At 50.3% G+C, this 16,711-nt stretch overlaps 1 protein-coding gene across 1 annotated transcript in view; it reads left to right on the top strand.

Annotated features, from left to right (window-relative positions):
* The window catches only part of Rin3 (Ras and Rab interactor 3), an 83,644-nt gene extending 68,058 nt beyond the window's left edge, over positions 1-15,586 (top strand). Inside the window, exons 8-11 of the mRNA XM_035445865.1 lie at positions 1,485-1,793; positions 6,629-6,760; positions 11,034-11,197; positions 14,510-15,586. Of these exons, the coding sequence (XP_035301756.1) occupies positions 1,485-1,793; positions 6,629-6,760; positions 11,034-11,197; positions 14,510-14,830 (926 nt within the window). The 3' untranslated portion in view covers positions 14,831-15,586. The remainder of the gene's footprint in view (positions 1-1,484; positions 1,794-6,628; positions 6,761-11,033; positions 11,198-14,509) is intronic.
* The last annotated feature ends 1,125 nt before the right edge of the window (positions 15,587-16,711 follow it).

Genomic DNA, 16,711 nt, shown 5'->3' with positions numbered 1-16,711 from the left:
ACAGCTCAAAGCAGCCAGAGAAAGCTGTGGTCAAAACCCATGGCCTAAGTGGAAGTGGGAGGGAGAGGTCAAGCTGTAGAGAGGGTAGTGGGAGGGGCTTCTTCCAGGCAAAGGTGATGCTATGGGGGCAGGCAGATAGGTGGGACAGGAGGCAGGAGGATGATACGGCCACTGGTGCCAGGCTGTGAAAGTCAGGCTAAGGGTTTGGCCTGGAAGGCAACAAAGAGAGCTGTAAAGAGGGAACGGTGATCCAGAGCTATCTCAGTCAGAGCCATCTCATTACTGGATTAGGGCAGAGCCAGTTGTATTAGGTACCCATCTGTCGCTGTAACAAAATGCCTGACTGAGGAGGAGAGAAGTGTTTCTGTTTCACGTTTGAGGATCTGGTCCTCTGTGATGGGGAAGTCATGGCTGCAGGAGCGTGAAGTAGCGGCTCACACCACACTCACAGTCAGGAAGCCGAGAGTGATGAACGCCCGTTTTCTCCTCCTTACTCATCCTAGGGCCCAAGCCCAGAACGGAATGGTGCTGTCCACATTTAGGGTGTGTCTTCCCATCTCAATTAACCTCATGAAAGCCGAGCTCACTTAACTCCCACCCCCCCCACACACACACACAGGTTGATCCAGACTGCAGTTTGACTCCAGTGGTAGTGGAGTGGTGAAGGGCAAGCGTGTGACTAGCGGAGTAGCGAGGGGGATGTGAGATGCAGAAGTCCGGGAGCAGAGGCAGGCCTGGCGGGCTGGAGAAGCACGGTGGGCAAGGAAAACGCATGCGTGAGTGACAAGGCAAGTCACCTGGATTTGAGAAACGCAAGAGGCTGGAGAGATGGCTCAGCAGTTATGAGCACAGTCTGCTCTTCCAGAGGACCTGGGTTCAATTCCCAGCACCCACTTTTCAGCTCACAACTTTCTGTAATTCTAATTCCAAGGGATCTGACACCCTCACACAGGCTTGCATGCAGACGAAACACTAGTACAACGTAAAATAAAAATAAATTATTTTTTTAAAAAAAGATAGCTCGGCAGTGGTGGCGCATGCCTTTAATACCACCACTTGGGAGACAGAGGCAGGCAGATCTCTGTGAGTTTGAGACCAGCCTGGTTGAAAGAGCAAATTCCAGGACAGCTTGGGCTACAAAGAGAAAAAAAAAGCAAACAAAAGAATAATTCTACTGGACATTTACTGGGTACCTAGCCCTTAGTACACAGCTGTGCAGATTTTGCAGGATGTCTAGTGACTTCTGAAATATGTCCTTCTGGGCAGGCTCTGTTCCTGGCACTTGGGAAAACACTGCATTGGAGAGACCGGGATATTAGGCATAAGAGGCTCCAGTGCCCATGCCTCTGCAGAATGGCCCTCTGTCCTGTGTGTCAAGGCTAAGTAGGAACCAGGATGGCAGGGCTGTGCTGCCAGGCAGCAGAGCCAGGGGGGAGGGCCCCTGCAGCTGCTTTCCTCACCTTGTGCTCCCCCCTCCCCCACAGAGGCCATTGTGGAATCAGCCTTGTACAAGTGTGTCCTGAAGCCCCTGAAGGATGCCATCAACTCCAGCCTGCTGGAGATCCACAGCCGGGATGGCTCATTGCAGCAGCTCAAAGAGAACCAGCTGGTCATCCTGGCCACCACTACTACCGACCTGGGTGTGACCACCAGCGTGCCTGAGGTGGCTGTCATGGAGAAAATCCTGCAGAAGATGACCAGCATGCATAAGGCCTACTCGCCTGGGAAGAAGATCTCCATCTTGCTGAAGACCTGCAAGCTCATCTATGACTCCATGGCCCTCGGCAACCCAGGTAGGCAGGCTGGGTCCCTCCCACAGAACTAGCGCAAGATGAGAGTAGGAGCCATTCCCTGGGCACCCTACAGGGTGACCTGGGCAAGGCAGGAAACGACCCTGCTACCCTCAAGACAGGCAATAGGCTAGTCACACCCGTGCCCGAGTGCATCAGGAACAGGCATCCTGTGAGTTTTCAGGGAGTCCTGAAACATGGTTCTGCAAGGCAGATGACATGCAAGTCAGATGACTCAAACACAGAACCACTGTGCTTCGATGCTGGAGGGTAGAAGTTAAAGATCAAAGTGGGGCAGGACTGTGCTCTCTCTAAGCACTGAGTAGGATCTGATCCAGCCTCACTCCTAAGTCTGAAATGCAGCAGTCTTCACTCCCATGTGCTCTGTGTCACATTTCCCTCTTATAAGGACACAGGCCACAGTGGGTCAGGGTTGCCCTACTCCACTGTGATTTCATCTCAGCCAATCACATCTGCAATGACCTCACTCCCAAAAGGTCACCTTCTTGGGAAATAATGTTGGCTCTTTAGCATCTGTGAACTTGGAGGGGACAGGTCCAGCTGTGGCTGTTGATAGTTGTCACTGGACCAAAGAGAAGCTGGTCTAGACTCACCAAAGTCAGCGGAAGCTGCTGGTGGAAGATGACCAGGCCCATCTGCACCCATGTGGGGACCTGGATGTAGGCTGTCTGGGTGAGTCTTGGGGCCATAACATCTTCACCCTCCAATATGTTGTCCTAGGCATCTACCTGTGGCTAGCTGGAGTCCAGTGAAGAAGGACCTGGCATCGTGACAGTGTGGCACCTGTACTGTCTAGTCACAAGATGAACCCACCCTCTTTAGATGGAAAAGTCTTCAATGTCAAATTGCAGGGGGTCCAGGGAGGAAGGGGAGAAGGGAGAAAATGGAGTCACCATGCCCATTTTGCCATAGCACTCCTCTAGGTACACAGGAAATGGAACCCATGCTCCACAGGGAATAAGATGCTGGCTGGAGTTCCTCCTGCACCCAGACCGTTAGCTAGATGCCCTGGTGCTGGTGGCCCTCTGTGTAGTTAGTTGTACCTGGGGGCCATGACAGGTGACCTCCAGACCTGGGTTCTGATTCCCAGTCTGCCCCTTACCACTTGGTAAGCAAAGCCAGCTCCTAGTGGGTCAGAGCCACACTCAGGCACTTGCTCATATTAGAAACAAGCTGTGACACGTGATCCCAGTGCCCAGCACTGGCAGTGTAACGCCTGAGGCTGACCGAGAGGCCCCTCTCCCTCTGCACGTTCCTTAGAAATGAGCTGCCTGGCAAAGTGTTTGTTGGCATGGCACTGGGGCATGGAACGAGGTCCCTTCACCCTAGCCAGTTGCCCTCATTAGCCTGGCAGAAGCTGCAGCTCCAGGTTGAAAGCCCTTTTCTGTGTAGGACCAATAATGTGTCCTGCAACTGTGGGAGAAGGAATGGAGTTCCTGAGGGCAGATGCCACATGGGGATAAAGCTACGTGATGTCAGGTTGTGCTGTCGTGGAGAAGTGTGGTGAGAAGCAAGGTCACTAGGATGAGTTTGTCCGTTGGAGGCTGGGGGTCTTGTGCTGTCTGCTGACCAAGAAACAAGACTGATTAGGCTGTGAGCACAACTATATCCTGCTAAAAAATGTCAGCAAGAGCAGGCAGCCTCCGGGATTCAGAGCCTTACTCTGGTGCAGCACAGTCAGCCGCAGGAGCCCAGAGCCCAGGGAAGTCACCCAGCAAGCCTGACAGCAGCAATGGAAAGCTGAAGGCCAGGGCCCCCTCCGGGCTGATGGAAACAAGCTAAGAAGGCCTCACACTTTCTCTTCTGCAGCAACGAGAGGAAGGGTGGCAGGCCTGGGGCATCCTGCATGACTGTGTGGGAGAAGCAGTGTGCTTTGGTCAAGTCAGAATGAGATGGACATGAAAGGGGACCCAAATGTCTGTCTGGGCCCTGCCTGATGCCTGTAGTTGAATGACTGTCCTGGTTATAGAGGCACCAGCCTCAGTTTCCTCCTGTGTAAACAAGTGTACTCTCTGAGGCTCATGGGGACTGTGGCTAGTGCGTCACCAGATGCTCACACTTGCTAACTGCATGTCTGACCTGTGACTATTTCTCACTGAGGAATCATTTCCCCCAGGCCTTGCAGTACTCCAGGTGAAGTCAAAGCTGAGGATTTTGCCAACTGAGGTAGAAACAGGGCTGTTTCATTCTGAGTCCCGGTTTCCTGAAGACTTCCTGAGATTCTTTTACAAAGCTGGATACAGGGAGAGACATTCAGACACCATGAGCATTGCTTAACTATGAATTCAGCTACTGAAAGCTTGCCTTGAGAGCAAGGACTGGAGGAGACTGGCCGTAGAAGGGGGCCAGCCAGATACAGTAGGAAGAAGGCAGAACAGAGCCCGTGTAACCTGCGATAACAGGCAGCCAGGCCAGAGGTTCTGAGCCCTGAGGCTTAGGCCAAGGTCTAAGCCTTGGGATAGAAACCAGTAGGCATCTCATCAGGGGGTGGTGAGTTCCCTTCCACCAGGGCTAAACCCTGAAATGGGAGCCAAGCACCTGTAACTCCATCTTGGGCTGCCCCACTTAGAGCCTCCGCAGAACACACACCCACACAGTGCTGGGTTTGAGTTCCCACTTCTGTGCCCTAATTTTGGATGATAAATCTATGGGACCTCTGTGTGGGCAACATGTGGGTGCTATACCTGGGCTAAAGATAGCCCCAGAAACTGTGGGGTTACCTACCCCTCCTCAACTTCAGTTTCCCCATCCTAAGGCCATGTGAGGTCCCAAGTATGTGTGTTCTGATGGTGGCGTGCAGAGGCCACTGTCTGCCCACCATGCTCCTGGGAAAGAGGAGGTTGGCCATTATGGACATGGATCAGAGTCCAGAGAACATCCACTGAGATTTCCAGGTTCTTATCTGCTGGAACAAAGAATTGAACCAGGATACATGGGTAGTAGTAGAAACAGGGAAAGGTGATTAAGAAAAGGGCACTGTGAAGAATCCAAGCATGGGAATAGACCAGAGCTCTAGGAAAGGTCAGAGGCTCCAGGCCCTGTGCTCTGAGCATCCCAGCTCTTCACAGGTCACTTCATAGCAGCACCTTCTCCAGCTCTTGAAGATCCCCAGGATTTCTCCTTTATGGTCCCATTCTTCCTCTGCCATTGGCTTCTTGACATGGCAATCTTGATACCTCTGAGCCCTCCTTCCCTATTCTTTTCTCCTACCTGAGAACCACACTGTAGATTCCAATGTTCTATGAAGCATCTGGTTGCTCTCCAGGTGGGACACAGACACCTGCACCTCAGGGCAGCCTCACCTCCAACTGCCCCACCTTAAATCCCAGCACTCGGGAGGCAGAGGCAGGAGGATCTCTGTAAATTCAAAACCAGCATGGTCTACAAAAGCAAGTTCCAGGATAGCCAGGGCTATACTGAGGGGGGGGGGGAAGGAGTTCAGTCTCTCCAGTGTCCCCCAGCCCATAAAATGTGCAGAAGGTCTCTGCCTGCTCTTGGCAGTGTGAGTTAGCTCATTGTGTGCCTTCAGATGGTGAACAGATGGCACTGGGAAAGCCAGAAGCTTAAACCAAGACACACGGGCTGACACTGGCAGGGCACGAGCTCTGATCCACGCAAGCCAGGTGTTCACATTACAGGAGAAACATTTCACAGCTGTACCCCATCACTCTAGAGCATACTGCCTGCTGCCTGCTGTACAGCTGGGAGAGTCAGCAAGGAGCCAATGTGTTCCAACTGTACTCAAAGCTTGTGTTGGTCCTTAAGCAGACACCGGGCTTCAGTGTCCGCGTACATGTTCCTTGCCTACATAAGTTGGGGAAGGACACAGATCTGGTCCCACCAGAGATCAGCACAGAACACTGAGCTCAGGCTTCCAGCTCTGAGCATTGCCGGGCCCACGGTGAGGTTGGACCTGTTGGTGTCCTAGGGGCAGCTCATGCCAGCTCAGGGGAGCTAGTTATGCATCTCCAGTCCTCCCAACTCCATGTTCAGGTTTGCAGTTTGATCTTGGTTACTGTGGAAATGGTTACATCATGGAAACAGTCCAGCACTGAAGGTCAGTTTCTGTTTCTGCCTTGCCTTGGAAAGTCTGTTGTGAAGCATCTCTCCACCCAGTTAACTGAGAATACACATGGGGCTCAGTTTGCACCACAGGCCTCAGTGGATCTCAGGCACAGTGGTGGATCTCAGAGCAGTGGTGAATCTTGGGCAGCAGTAGATCTCAAGTACTGTAATATTCTCAACTCAAAGAGTGGTAAATCTCAGGGGCAGTAGTGAATCTTAGAGGCAGCGGTGGACCTCAGACAGTGATAGATCTTGGACATGAGTGGATCTCAGCAGTAGATCTCAGGGGCATTAGTGAATCTTAGGAGCAGTGATGGATTTCAGGCATGGTGGTGGATCTCAGGCAGAGGTAGATCTTGCACACAGGGTTGGATCTCGGGCGTGTGCAAATAAGGAGGGAATTTTTCCATGAAGAAGCCCACGCAGCAGTGGCAGGCCTATGATTTAAGGATGATAAGAACTCGATGGCCCATCGAGCAGTCAGGGGTAGCCATAGGGGAAGAACAAGGAAAGGACAAAGAACCAGAGTTTTGTCACCCCAGCCCAGAGCCTTCTCAGTTCCTTCTTGCCTCCCTGTACTGAGCCACCAGCCACTGGGGTGGGGGGTGGGGAGAGAGAGAGGTGGCCCTGGTTGTTAGGGTCCTCACTATTGAATCTTGAGAATATGTAAACCTACCTCTTCCTGGCTGGCCTCCCAGCCCTGAGTGGGTCCCAGGCACCTGGCACTCACAGCTTTCATCCTCTTCTTGCAGGGAAGCCCTACGGGGCCGACGATTTCCTGCCTGTGCTCATGTACGTACTGGCTCGCAGCAACCTCACCGAGATGCTTCTCAATGTGGAGTACATGATGGAGCTCATGGACCCCGCCCTGCAGTTGGGGGAGGGTAAGTCAGCACCACCCCTAACCCACCACCGTCTCAGGCCCATCACCCACTCCCAAGCCAGGCAGCCCAGCAAGAACTTTTTAGGTAGGGCCAGACTCAGGTTAAGGTGTAGGGACATGAACACCGACCCTGCCCAAATAGCTAATTGATCGGGAAGGCAGAGAGACTGCAAAGAGAAGTGTCACCATCGCTTGACAAAAGTGGGATGGTAGGAAATTCAGAGACGAGGAGCATGCTACCCAGACAATGCAGTCATGGAGGTCTTCTTGAGGAGGTGATACCTAGGCTGAGCACTAAAGGGTGAGTGGGAACCAGCAGATAAAGAAGATGAAGCTTGTCAGAGTGGCACACACCTTTAATTGCAGCATTCAGACAGTGGAAGCAAGTGGATCTCCATGAGTTCAAGGCCAACATGGTCTACATAGTTAAGTTCTAGGCCAGCCAGGGCTGCATGCTGAGACCCTGATTCAAAAGTAAACAAGTGAAACTAAATAAATTAATTTTTAAAAATTTAAAAGAAAGCCAGGCGTTGGTGGCCCATGCCTTTAATCCCAGAACTCGGGAGGCTGGAGGATCTCTGTGAGTTTGAGGCCAGCCTGGTCTACAGAGTGAGTTCCAAGACAGCCTCCAAAGCAATACAGAGAAACCCTGTCTCAAAAAAAAAAGGGGGGGGGATGGCATTCTTCCTGGAGGGCACAGCGGAAGTTGGTGGTATAACAAGTGACGGTGAGGTGGCAGAAGGTGTCTACATGGAGGTAACTAGTAGAAGTCAAGTCTTAGATGGAGTGGCCCCTGGGACTTGACCCCTGTTTATCCAGCCCTGCCTGGGACTTCTCTCTGTAGGAGGAAGTTGCTAAGATGTTAAGGGCTTTGTGTGAAGGAGGGGTATGATTGGCTGCAGCCAACCTCAGTTTCCCTTCCCCTGTCCTTCTACCCACCACTTCCTCAGACTGGGATCTCAGCCACCCCTCCACTAAGAGTCCCTTGAGATACAGCAGCCCTGATAATGGGCTCTGAGGGACCATGACACACCCTCTGGGTTTCTACCCTTGAAGAATGGAACTAGCCTCCCAGGCACAAGTGTCTCCTTTGGGCTTTGTGGTTCTTGAGAGGCAGGCCACCTTTGCATGTGTTTGCATCTGCCCATCTCTGGAGACAGAAAGCCTGACGTAAGTGCTTCATTGAGGTTTTCACAGCTCAGGGAATGGGGAAGGCTGAGAACCTTGCTATCATATGTAGCTCCAGACTGTGGCTGTGACACCTGGAGCTTGTGCTTTTCCCTCTTTAGTTAAATGTTACCTGCCATTGGAGAGACTTGCCTCCTGGAAAGTCCAGGAATTCAGGAGAAGTAAACATTTTTTAGTTCACCAACACATCCATCCGCCCTTCCACCCACCACCACCCATCTATCCATCCACATGTTAACCCATCCATCCATCTGCTCATCTACCCATCCACCCATCCATCCATCTATCTACTCATCAATGCCTTCACTAGTCTACCTGCCTACCTAGCTATCTGCCAATTCATTTACCTATCTGTCCTTCTCTTCATCCTACACCTATTCACCAACCCCTCTACCCACCCATTTATCTTTTCACCGGTCCATCTACCCATACACTTGCATATCCGTTTATCAATCTACTCTTCTTACATACTTTTCATCTCTCTCCCCATCCCCCACATAGCTATCTAGCCATCTGCCAGCCCATGCACTCATTGAGCCATCCATGCCAGGTATGGGGCCGCAGTGCAGAACAAGACAGGAACAAGTGCAGAACAAGAACAAACCTCTTGGGTTCCCATGCCCATGGAAGCACTCAGAGACTGGGGAAGTTGGCAGCACTCACTCTGCCTGAGACCATGTCCATGAAAGTCCTGGGGACCAGGGGAAGGTGCACTGTGCAGGTGTCTGCACTGTGGAGACAGTGTACCTTCTATATGTTCTCTGTAGTGCTGTGTGGTTTTGCACAGCTCTGATAGCCAGTTCTCCATGGATTTGCAGCAGGCATTTGTGGCAAGAGGGGTCAGGGGCTTCCATGAGCAGCAGCGAGGGCTGGTAGGACCCCCTTCTTATACCCACTTCTTACCCCGACCCCTTCTCAGAGGAATTGCCTAGCTGGAGCCAACCGAGAAGCCAAACCTCTCCCACAAGTGTCTTCGCTCATGGGCCCTCCCCAGGCCTGCTGACAGCTGCCTGGTTAATGTCACCAATGGGGTTTTCCAATCAATCCACCATATACTGTCTGCAAAGTGTCTGCAAAACTCACAGAGATGACTTCTGCCACCTAGTGTTCATAGCAGACACTACAGTCTCCACCAAAAGTAGCTAGAAGGGCCATGTGTAGGGCTTGAAGGGACAAGAGCGACCCAACAGGGCTTGGAATTCTTCCCTTCTGCCTCTGAGGAGACTAGAAGCCCCAGAACTATTATCCAAGCTCATATAACTGTATTACCCAAGCATAACCAAGCGTGTCCCCTTACACAGATCATGACATTGAGAAGCGAGTGGCTGCTTCAGGCTGCCACATTCTTCCCCTGGGACTCAGAAGCAGAGCCTTCTTAACCTTGCCATGCTCTTCCCTTCCACAGGGGAAGGACTCGGGGCTGTGCCCACTCAGATGAACTTAAGGAGTCTGGGAAGAGAACATTTATAGGCCAGAGGCACTTCCTCAGATAATAGCAGAGTTAGGGTGGGAAGATGGATTGGGGTGGGTCACTGGCCTTAATAGCCAGGAAGAGCAGTCTGGGAGTGTCAGGCAAGCTAGGGACCCAAAGAGAGCAAGATGCTAGAGGGAGAGGGGTAATACACTGTGTGTTCTTTGCCTCTTTCTAGAATTCAATTTCTTCCCTTTAAAGTGAAGGATCTCAACAAGGTTCTCAACTCCTAACAAACAAGCAGATAAGCATCCCTACAGAAGATTGTCTTTTACTTAAAATTCTAGCCAGGTGTTGGTGGCTCACGCCTTTAATCCCAGCACTCAGGAGGCAGAGGCAGGTGGCTCTCTCTGAGTTTGAGGCCAGCCGGATCTACAGAGTGAGTTCCAGGACAGCCAAGGCTACACAGAGAAAGCATGTGGTTTGTGCATCGTGAATTAGAGGAAACATTAGAGTTTAAGATTATTTTTAAAGAAAAAAATTTAAATGGGCCAATATTTTGGTGGGTGACTCAGTGGTTGTCGCCAAGCCTGAGGACCCCGGTTCAATTCCCACAGCTCGCGTGGTAGGAGAGAACTGATTTGTGCAACTTGTCCTCTGACCTCCCCATAAGTGTGCCCACAAATATATGTACACATGTGTACACAAAATAAAGTTTTAAAATGTAATACAGGTTTTTTTAATAGGCAAGATTTCACTTTGTAGCTCTTGGCTGGCCTTGAACTTGTAGACCAAGTTGGCATCCAACTCAAAGATCCACCTGCTTCTGTCTCACGAGTGCTGGAATGATGGATGCCTAGCGTCAAATTTTTTTTACTGTTTTAAATCCTTAAAAACTTCATGCAGGGGCTGGAGAGATGGCTCAGAGGTTAAGAGCACCAACTGCTCTTCCAGAGGTCCTGAGTTCAATTCCCAGCAACTACATGGTGGCTCACAGCCATCCGTAATGAGTGCCTTCCTCTGGTGTGCAGATATACATGGAAGAAGAATATTGTATACATAATAAATAGATAAAATGAATAAATAAATAAATAACTCCATGCAATAACTAAAATTTTTTGTACGTCTTTGGAAATTATTTTTACAATAGCTAAGACATTCTTAGTGCTATTACAATACATAATTCAAAAGAATATGTATGACCCAGTGAGGGGGTGTCTCCCGGCAACTCCTTTCCCCACCTGAGGCATCCACGACTTTGTTTCCTATGTATCCTGTATTTCAAAACAATTAAAATCTCATTTTAAATTTAAAAACTTACTTTAAATATAATGTTAGAAATATATTACATATACATATATAATAATTATGTTTGGGCATATATAATAATTATATATAAATATATGCTATATACACAAATGATCCCTCTTTGAAGGGGGCTAAGGAAAGATACGAGCTAGTCCGTACTGTGAAGTACCAACTGCTGAGGCTGCCCATTGCCCTACAGTTACGAAAGGCCTCTGAAGCAGGTTGTAGAGTGTGGACGCCCCCTGGCGGCTGTAGAGAGAGAGGCATGTTGGAAGCCGTAGGCTGTGCCACACACTTTAGAACCAGGTCTCTCCACTGTGGGTAGATCCAAACCTTCCTAACTCAGCCTGTGCCCTTGACCCCGCAGGTTCCTACTATCTGACCACCACCTATGGAGCCCTAGAACACATCAAGAACTATGACAAGATCACTGTGACCAGGCAGTTGAGCATGGAGGTGCAGGACTCCATCCATCGCTGGGAACGCAGGCGCACGCTCAACAAGGCCAGGGCTTCCCGCTCTTCTGTGCAGGTAATGCTGGGGACCATAGTGACTGGGGCCGTGGACTACACAGAATCCACCTGTGCTCTGCGCTTGGCTGCTTTGGCCTGCCAGCCTTACTCTTAGAGTGAGCAGTGGGGCGCTCACAGAGGAATCCAAGCCTATGACTGTCAGTCTGCCCAGCTCTACAGATCCTGGCAGGGCATAGAGGTGCCACCAGGCAGGTGGTTTAACCCAGTAAGCAAAATGGTTTGGGAGGAACAAGTCATTCCACACAGCCCAGGCTGCATAAAATCGAGTCACCCACGTGTCCCCAACAATCCAGATCAGTTCCCTGCTATATACACAAATGATCCCTCTTTGAAGGGGGCTAAGGAAAGATACGAGCTAGTCCGTACTGTGAAGTACCACCAACTGCTGAGGCTGCCCATTGCCCTACAGTTACGAGAGGCCGCTGAAGCAGGTTGTAGAGTGTGGACGCCCCCTGGTGGCTGCCCAGCATCCAACCAGGCTGGTGTATCTCCTTTTCTTCACTGGTTGTCACTGGCTTTTAGGAAACACAAAACAGTATCTCCAACACCCACTCTGAGCCGTTCCCCTGACAGCCCACCCAGTACACACACACACACACACACACACACACATACACACACACACACACACACACACACACACACTACACAACACACCACACACATACACACACACACACCACACACATACACACACACACACCACACACATACACACACACACACCACACATACACACACACATACACACACACATACACACCACACACACACATATACACATACACCACACATACACACACATACACGCGCGCGCACACACATACATACACGCACATACATACATACGCACACACACGTACACACACACATACACACACACATACACACACACATACATACACACACATACACTGACATACACACACATATACACACACATACATACACACATACATACACACACACACACACACACACACACACACCATTCCTCTCCCTTGTGCTGCCTGCCATTGTTTCCCCATTATAGCACACATCATGCCATGTTATAAATTCTCTATGTATGAAGATCTCATGTTGGGGAATTCAATGCCTATGCTTCACGTGTCTCAGAGGTCCAAAACCCAGATCCTGGCACACAACATGACTGTCATGGATAGAAAATGGAGAGAATTGCAGCAGAAGGCCAGACCCTTTAGAGCTACTCATAGTTGTGTAGACTGTGTGTAGAAAATGGAGGCCAGCCAGGTGTTGGTGGTGCGTGTCTTTAATCTCAGCACTCGGGAGGCAGAGGCAGGCCGATTTCCATGAGTTTGAAGCCACCCTGGTCTACTAAGCCAGTGCCAGGATAAGACTCCAAAGCCACACAGAGAAACCCTGTCTCGAAAAACAAAAAAAAAACAAAAAAAAACAAAAAAAAAAAAAATGGAGCCCAGACCTCTGAGAGGCAGAAGGCTTGAATTCTGAACCCAACTCTGAACTAAGAGTTGACTATCCATCCTCTTTAGTTTAGCAGAGTCCTAGGTTAACCATTTGGAAGTAATAGTGACCCAAACTTGCTATGTGGTATCGACCCCCCTAAGAAACTCCGTTTCCCATTCACATCAGTCACCTGAACTGAATGAGTTCTGATACACTGTCCATGTTCTAAGTGGGCAAACCAGCATCTCTACTTCCTTCTCAAATCAACAGCATCTTAGAACCAACAGAGAGGGAAAGTTCTGACCTCAGCTTCTGCCGCTTCTCGTGGTATAGATACTCCCAGCAAGGTCAATTTCAGTTTGCATTGCTGGACTCGGGGTTAGAAGGAGATGCCTACTGTAGACGGTCCCAAGTTGGTGTATATTGGCATGAGCCAGTGCTAACCTGCCACTCACCGCCCCCCCCCCATAGCACCTCTGTCCCACTTTTCCCTTCTGGAAGAAACAGAAGATGACATGATGCCCAGACCCTGGCACCCTGTAAATGCACATCACCCTATAACATGGTCATTAGCCTTTCCATGGGTGTGGCTATCTACTGATGTTGCCACTCCGTCCATCCACAGTAGGGCAGCCACACACACACTGTTTCACACTGACTTGGGGGCAGTGTGGGGGTCTTGCTACATTGAAGATGGAACTGCTCTCAGTCTACAGTTGAAGCAGCAGAAGCCAAGGTCACACAACAAATGGAACCATTTTCAAAGCCAGGAAGGGTGGGAAGCTCATGCTTCATGCAGGGGTTCACCCAGCCCCAGTACCATGGGCATCACCTCACGTGCCCATCTCCACTCATCCTAAATTCACCCCTTTCTCAACTCCCCACCCCAAACCTCCCCTGAGCCGAATCATAACCCTGCCTCTGAAACACAGGGGCAACCCTTGCTCTAAGAGGCCAAACTGTGTCACTTGCCTGAACGGTGGGGTGCAAGTTCAGTCTGCACCTGCAACTTTATACTTCCAACATTGCACCTGAGGAGCAGGACCGACCCAGTGGGCCAGTATGGAATGAATGATTGAACTGTGAGTGACAAGGAAGGGATGATGGAGAGCCTGCAGCCATAGGAGGTAACCCCCTCACTGCCATGACTCCAAAATGACTGAATCAGCCAGGAAGTGGTGGCTTAGCTGGTAAAGATGCTTACCAGACAGACTTAACTATGTAAATTCAATCCCTGAAATCCGTGTAAAAGTGGAAGGAAGGAAGGAAGGAAGGAAGGAAGGAAGGAAGGAAGGAAGGAAGGAAGGAAGGAAGGAAGGAACCAGCTCCACAAAGTTGCCCTGGGCCCTCCACACAGGCATTTAGGACACACATACATCATGCCATACACACAATAACTAAATTCATATTTGATTGGTTTTTTTAAAGATTTATTATGTATACAGTGTTCTGCCTGCTTCAAGAGCAGAAGAGGGTACTAGATCAATTTCTGGATGGTTGTGAGCCACCATCCCATGTGGTTGCTGGGAATTGAACTCGGGACCTCTGGAAGAGCAGCTACTGCTCTTTACCACTGAGTCATCTCTCCAGCCCATAAATTCATATTTGAAACATGACTGAATCACCCAGGGTAAATCCAGTGGGGAGATAAGACCCGAGAAGAAAGTTACCCACCAGGCTCAATGGCAGAGTAAGAAGGGGACACAGATACCCCAACTCTCAGCTCCACAACTGTTTGAGACCCGCTCTGTCCAGAGAAGGCAAAGACAGGTCCAGTGTCCATGCTCCTCTCTGCTGGCCCTAGCTCCTGATGTTGGGATGAGGGTGGCCCAGGATGCAATTGGCCAAGCCTGGTGACCTCAAGCCTCCTCTGTCTCGCCTGCAGGACTTCATTTGCGTGTCATACCTGGATCCCGAGCAGCAGTCACGGACACTGGCATCACGGGCAGACACAGAAGCCCAGGCACTGTGTGCACAGTGTGCCGAGAAGTTTGAGGTGGCCCAGCCCCAAGGCTACCGGCTCTTCGTGCTGGTGGATGGACGCTGCTTCCAGCTGGCTGACGAGGCACTGCCACACCGCATCAAGGGCTACCTGCTCCGGAGTGAGCCCAAACGAGACTTCCACTTTGTGTACCGACCCCTGGACAGTGGCAGGGATGGCTCAAGCCACCCCTATCTAGTGGTGCGGGAGCCCAACTTCCTATGAGATGACCCACCGCTGACCTGTGGTGCCAGGATCTCCTGAAACTAGGAGGAAAGAGGGACAAGAACTGGACTCTCAGTGGCCACTCCCAAACTCAGTCAGCCATGCCCATTTATTCATCTGAGTGTCTGACCACACATACTCCAACACAAGTGCCTGTGTTGGTCACACTAGTGTGCCACCCACTGAGCATCCCTAAACCAAGGGAGCAGAGTTATAGCCTGAGGCACTATGTCCTTGGACAGTAAGGAGAAAAAAAAAAAAAAAACTGAGGCTCAGAAAGAAGAGGCTCTCTAACCTGCAGCAAACAAGCCCAACCCTGCTCACACCCAGCCCCTCAGGCAATTCCCTCTGCCTTTCACAGGTCATGTACCCACCCCCCCTTTAGTTCTAGAGAAGAGCTCACTTTCTACAGGACTGGCTAACGAGGGGGTTCCTGGCCCCAGCTGCTTGCTCCCTGAGCCTCAGGATGGAGCCGAGGTGTTCTACAGCAACCCAAGATCTCAGGAGTTTCTCCACGTGTGTGTTGAAGAGAGCCCTACACCCCAGGCCTGCCTCAGAGCCTGCCTTCAGCTACAAGACTGCCCAGTCTGCCAGGGCTCCTGAGCCCCATTGGATACAGCCCAGCCAGCTCCAGGGAAACATGGACTGGGGAGTGGGGGAGTCATGAAGGACCTGTACCCTGATGGAAACACCACAGGTCATGGGTGTTGACGAGATGCACTGTGGGGGTTAATAAAAGCCCTTTGCAAACGCTAAGGGGGTCACAGTTCTGCTCACCAGTCCAGGGACCTGGTGTACCTCCACTATCCTTGCTTTACATCTCCCCAGGCTCTAGATGATTTCTAGAACCATCCCTTCTACCCTTTGCTATTACTCTTGGCAGTTCCCATCCTTTTGCCCTCAGCTTTTATATGTATCCTTCAAAGTCCATCTCCGGGAAGCCTTCCTTGACTCCTAGTGTCAGTCATGCACTGATAAACAAGAAGATATGCTGGTCAGAACTATCAGGCTTAATTAATGCTTTTTTTTTTTATTTTTGAGACATGGTCCCGAGTAAGTCCTCAAACTCATTATGTAGCCAAAGATAACCTTGAGTATCTGGAGCCTTCTGGACACCATTATGGCTAGTTTATATGGTGCTGGAACCCAGGGTTGCCTAAGTGACTGCATCCTCAGCCCTTTGCTTTCTCCCTACCCATCTTTTGTTTTTTAATCTATATTTGTATGTTCTTAATGATCTATTTTTACTTTAATGTGCATTGGTGTTTTGTCTACATGTGCATCTGTGAGGGTGCCAGATCCCCTGGAACCAGAGTTTCAGACAGTTGTGCGCTGCCATGTAGTTGCTGGAAGAGCAGCCAGTGCTCTTAACCCTCTGCCATCTCTCCAGCCCCCTCCCTACCCATCTTAATACCCACCTAGATATACGACCTTTTTTACAGCTTTATTTTTGAGACATGGCCTTGCTATGCTACCCCGGCTAGCTTTGAACTCCCAGACTCAGCAATCATCCTGCCTCAGCTTCTCCAGTGGCCAGGACTACAGATACACACCACCCTTGCCTGGGTTTTAATTTTTTGAGACTTAATTCACATGCTAAGTTAATAATCTAACCTAACCTGAGCAGTTGAAAATCTGCATAGAACTCCATCATGACATTTTACTTTTAATATGTGCAAGTGTGTATCAAGGTAAGTTATGTACAGGTATGTGCAGTACCTAAGGAGGCCAGAAGGGGGTGTCAGAAGCACCTGAGGCAGAGTTACATGTGGTGGTGAGCTATCATATATGTTGGGAACCCAATTCAGGTCCTCTACAAATGCAATTGGAGCTCTTAACTACTGAGCCATCATCACTCCAGCCCCACAGTATATAACATCT

The sequence above is a fragment of the Cricetulus griseus genome, chromosome 5, assembly GCF_003668045.3.
Source record: "Cricetulus griseus strain 17A/GY chromosome 5, alternate assembly CriGri-PICRH-1.0, whole genome shotgun sequence".
In the NCBI taxonomy this organism is placed as follows: domain Eukaryota; kingdom Metazoa; phylum Chordata; class Mammalia; order Rodentia; family Cricetidae; genus Cricetulus; species Cricetulus griseus.
Note: the sequence above shows the minus strand (reverse complement) of the source record. Positions and strands in the feature narration are given on the sequence as shown.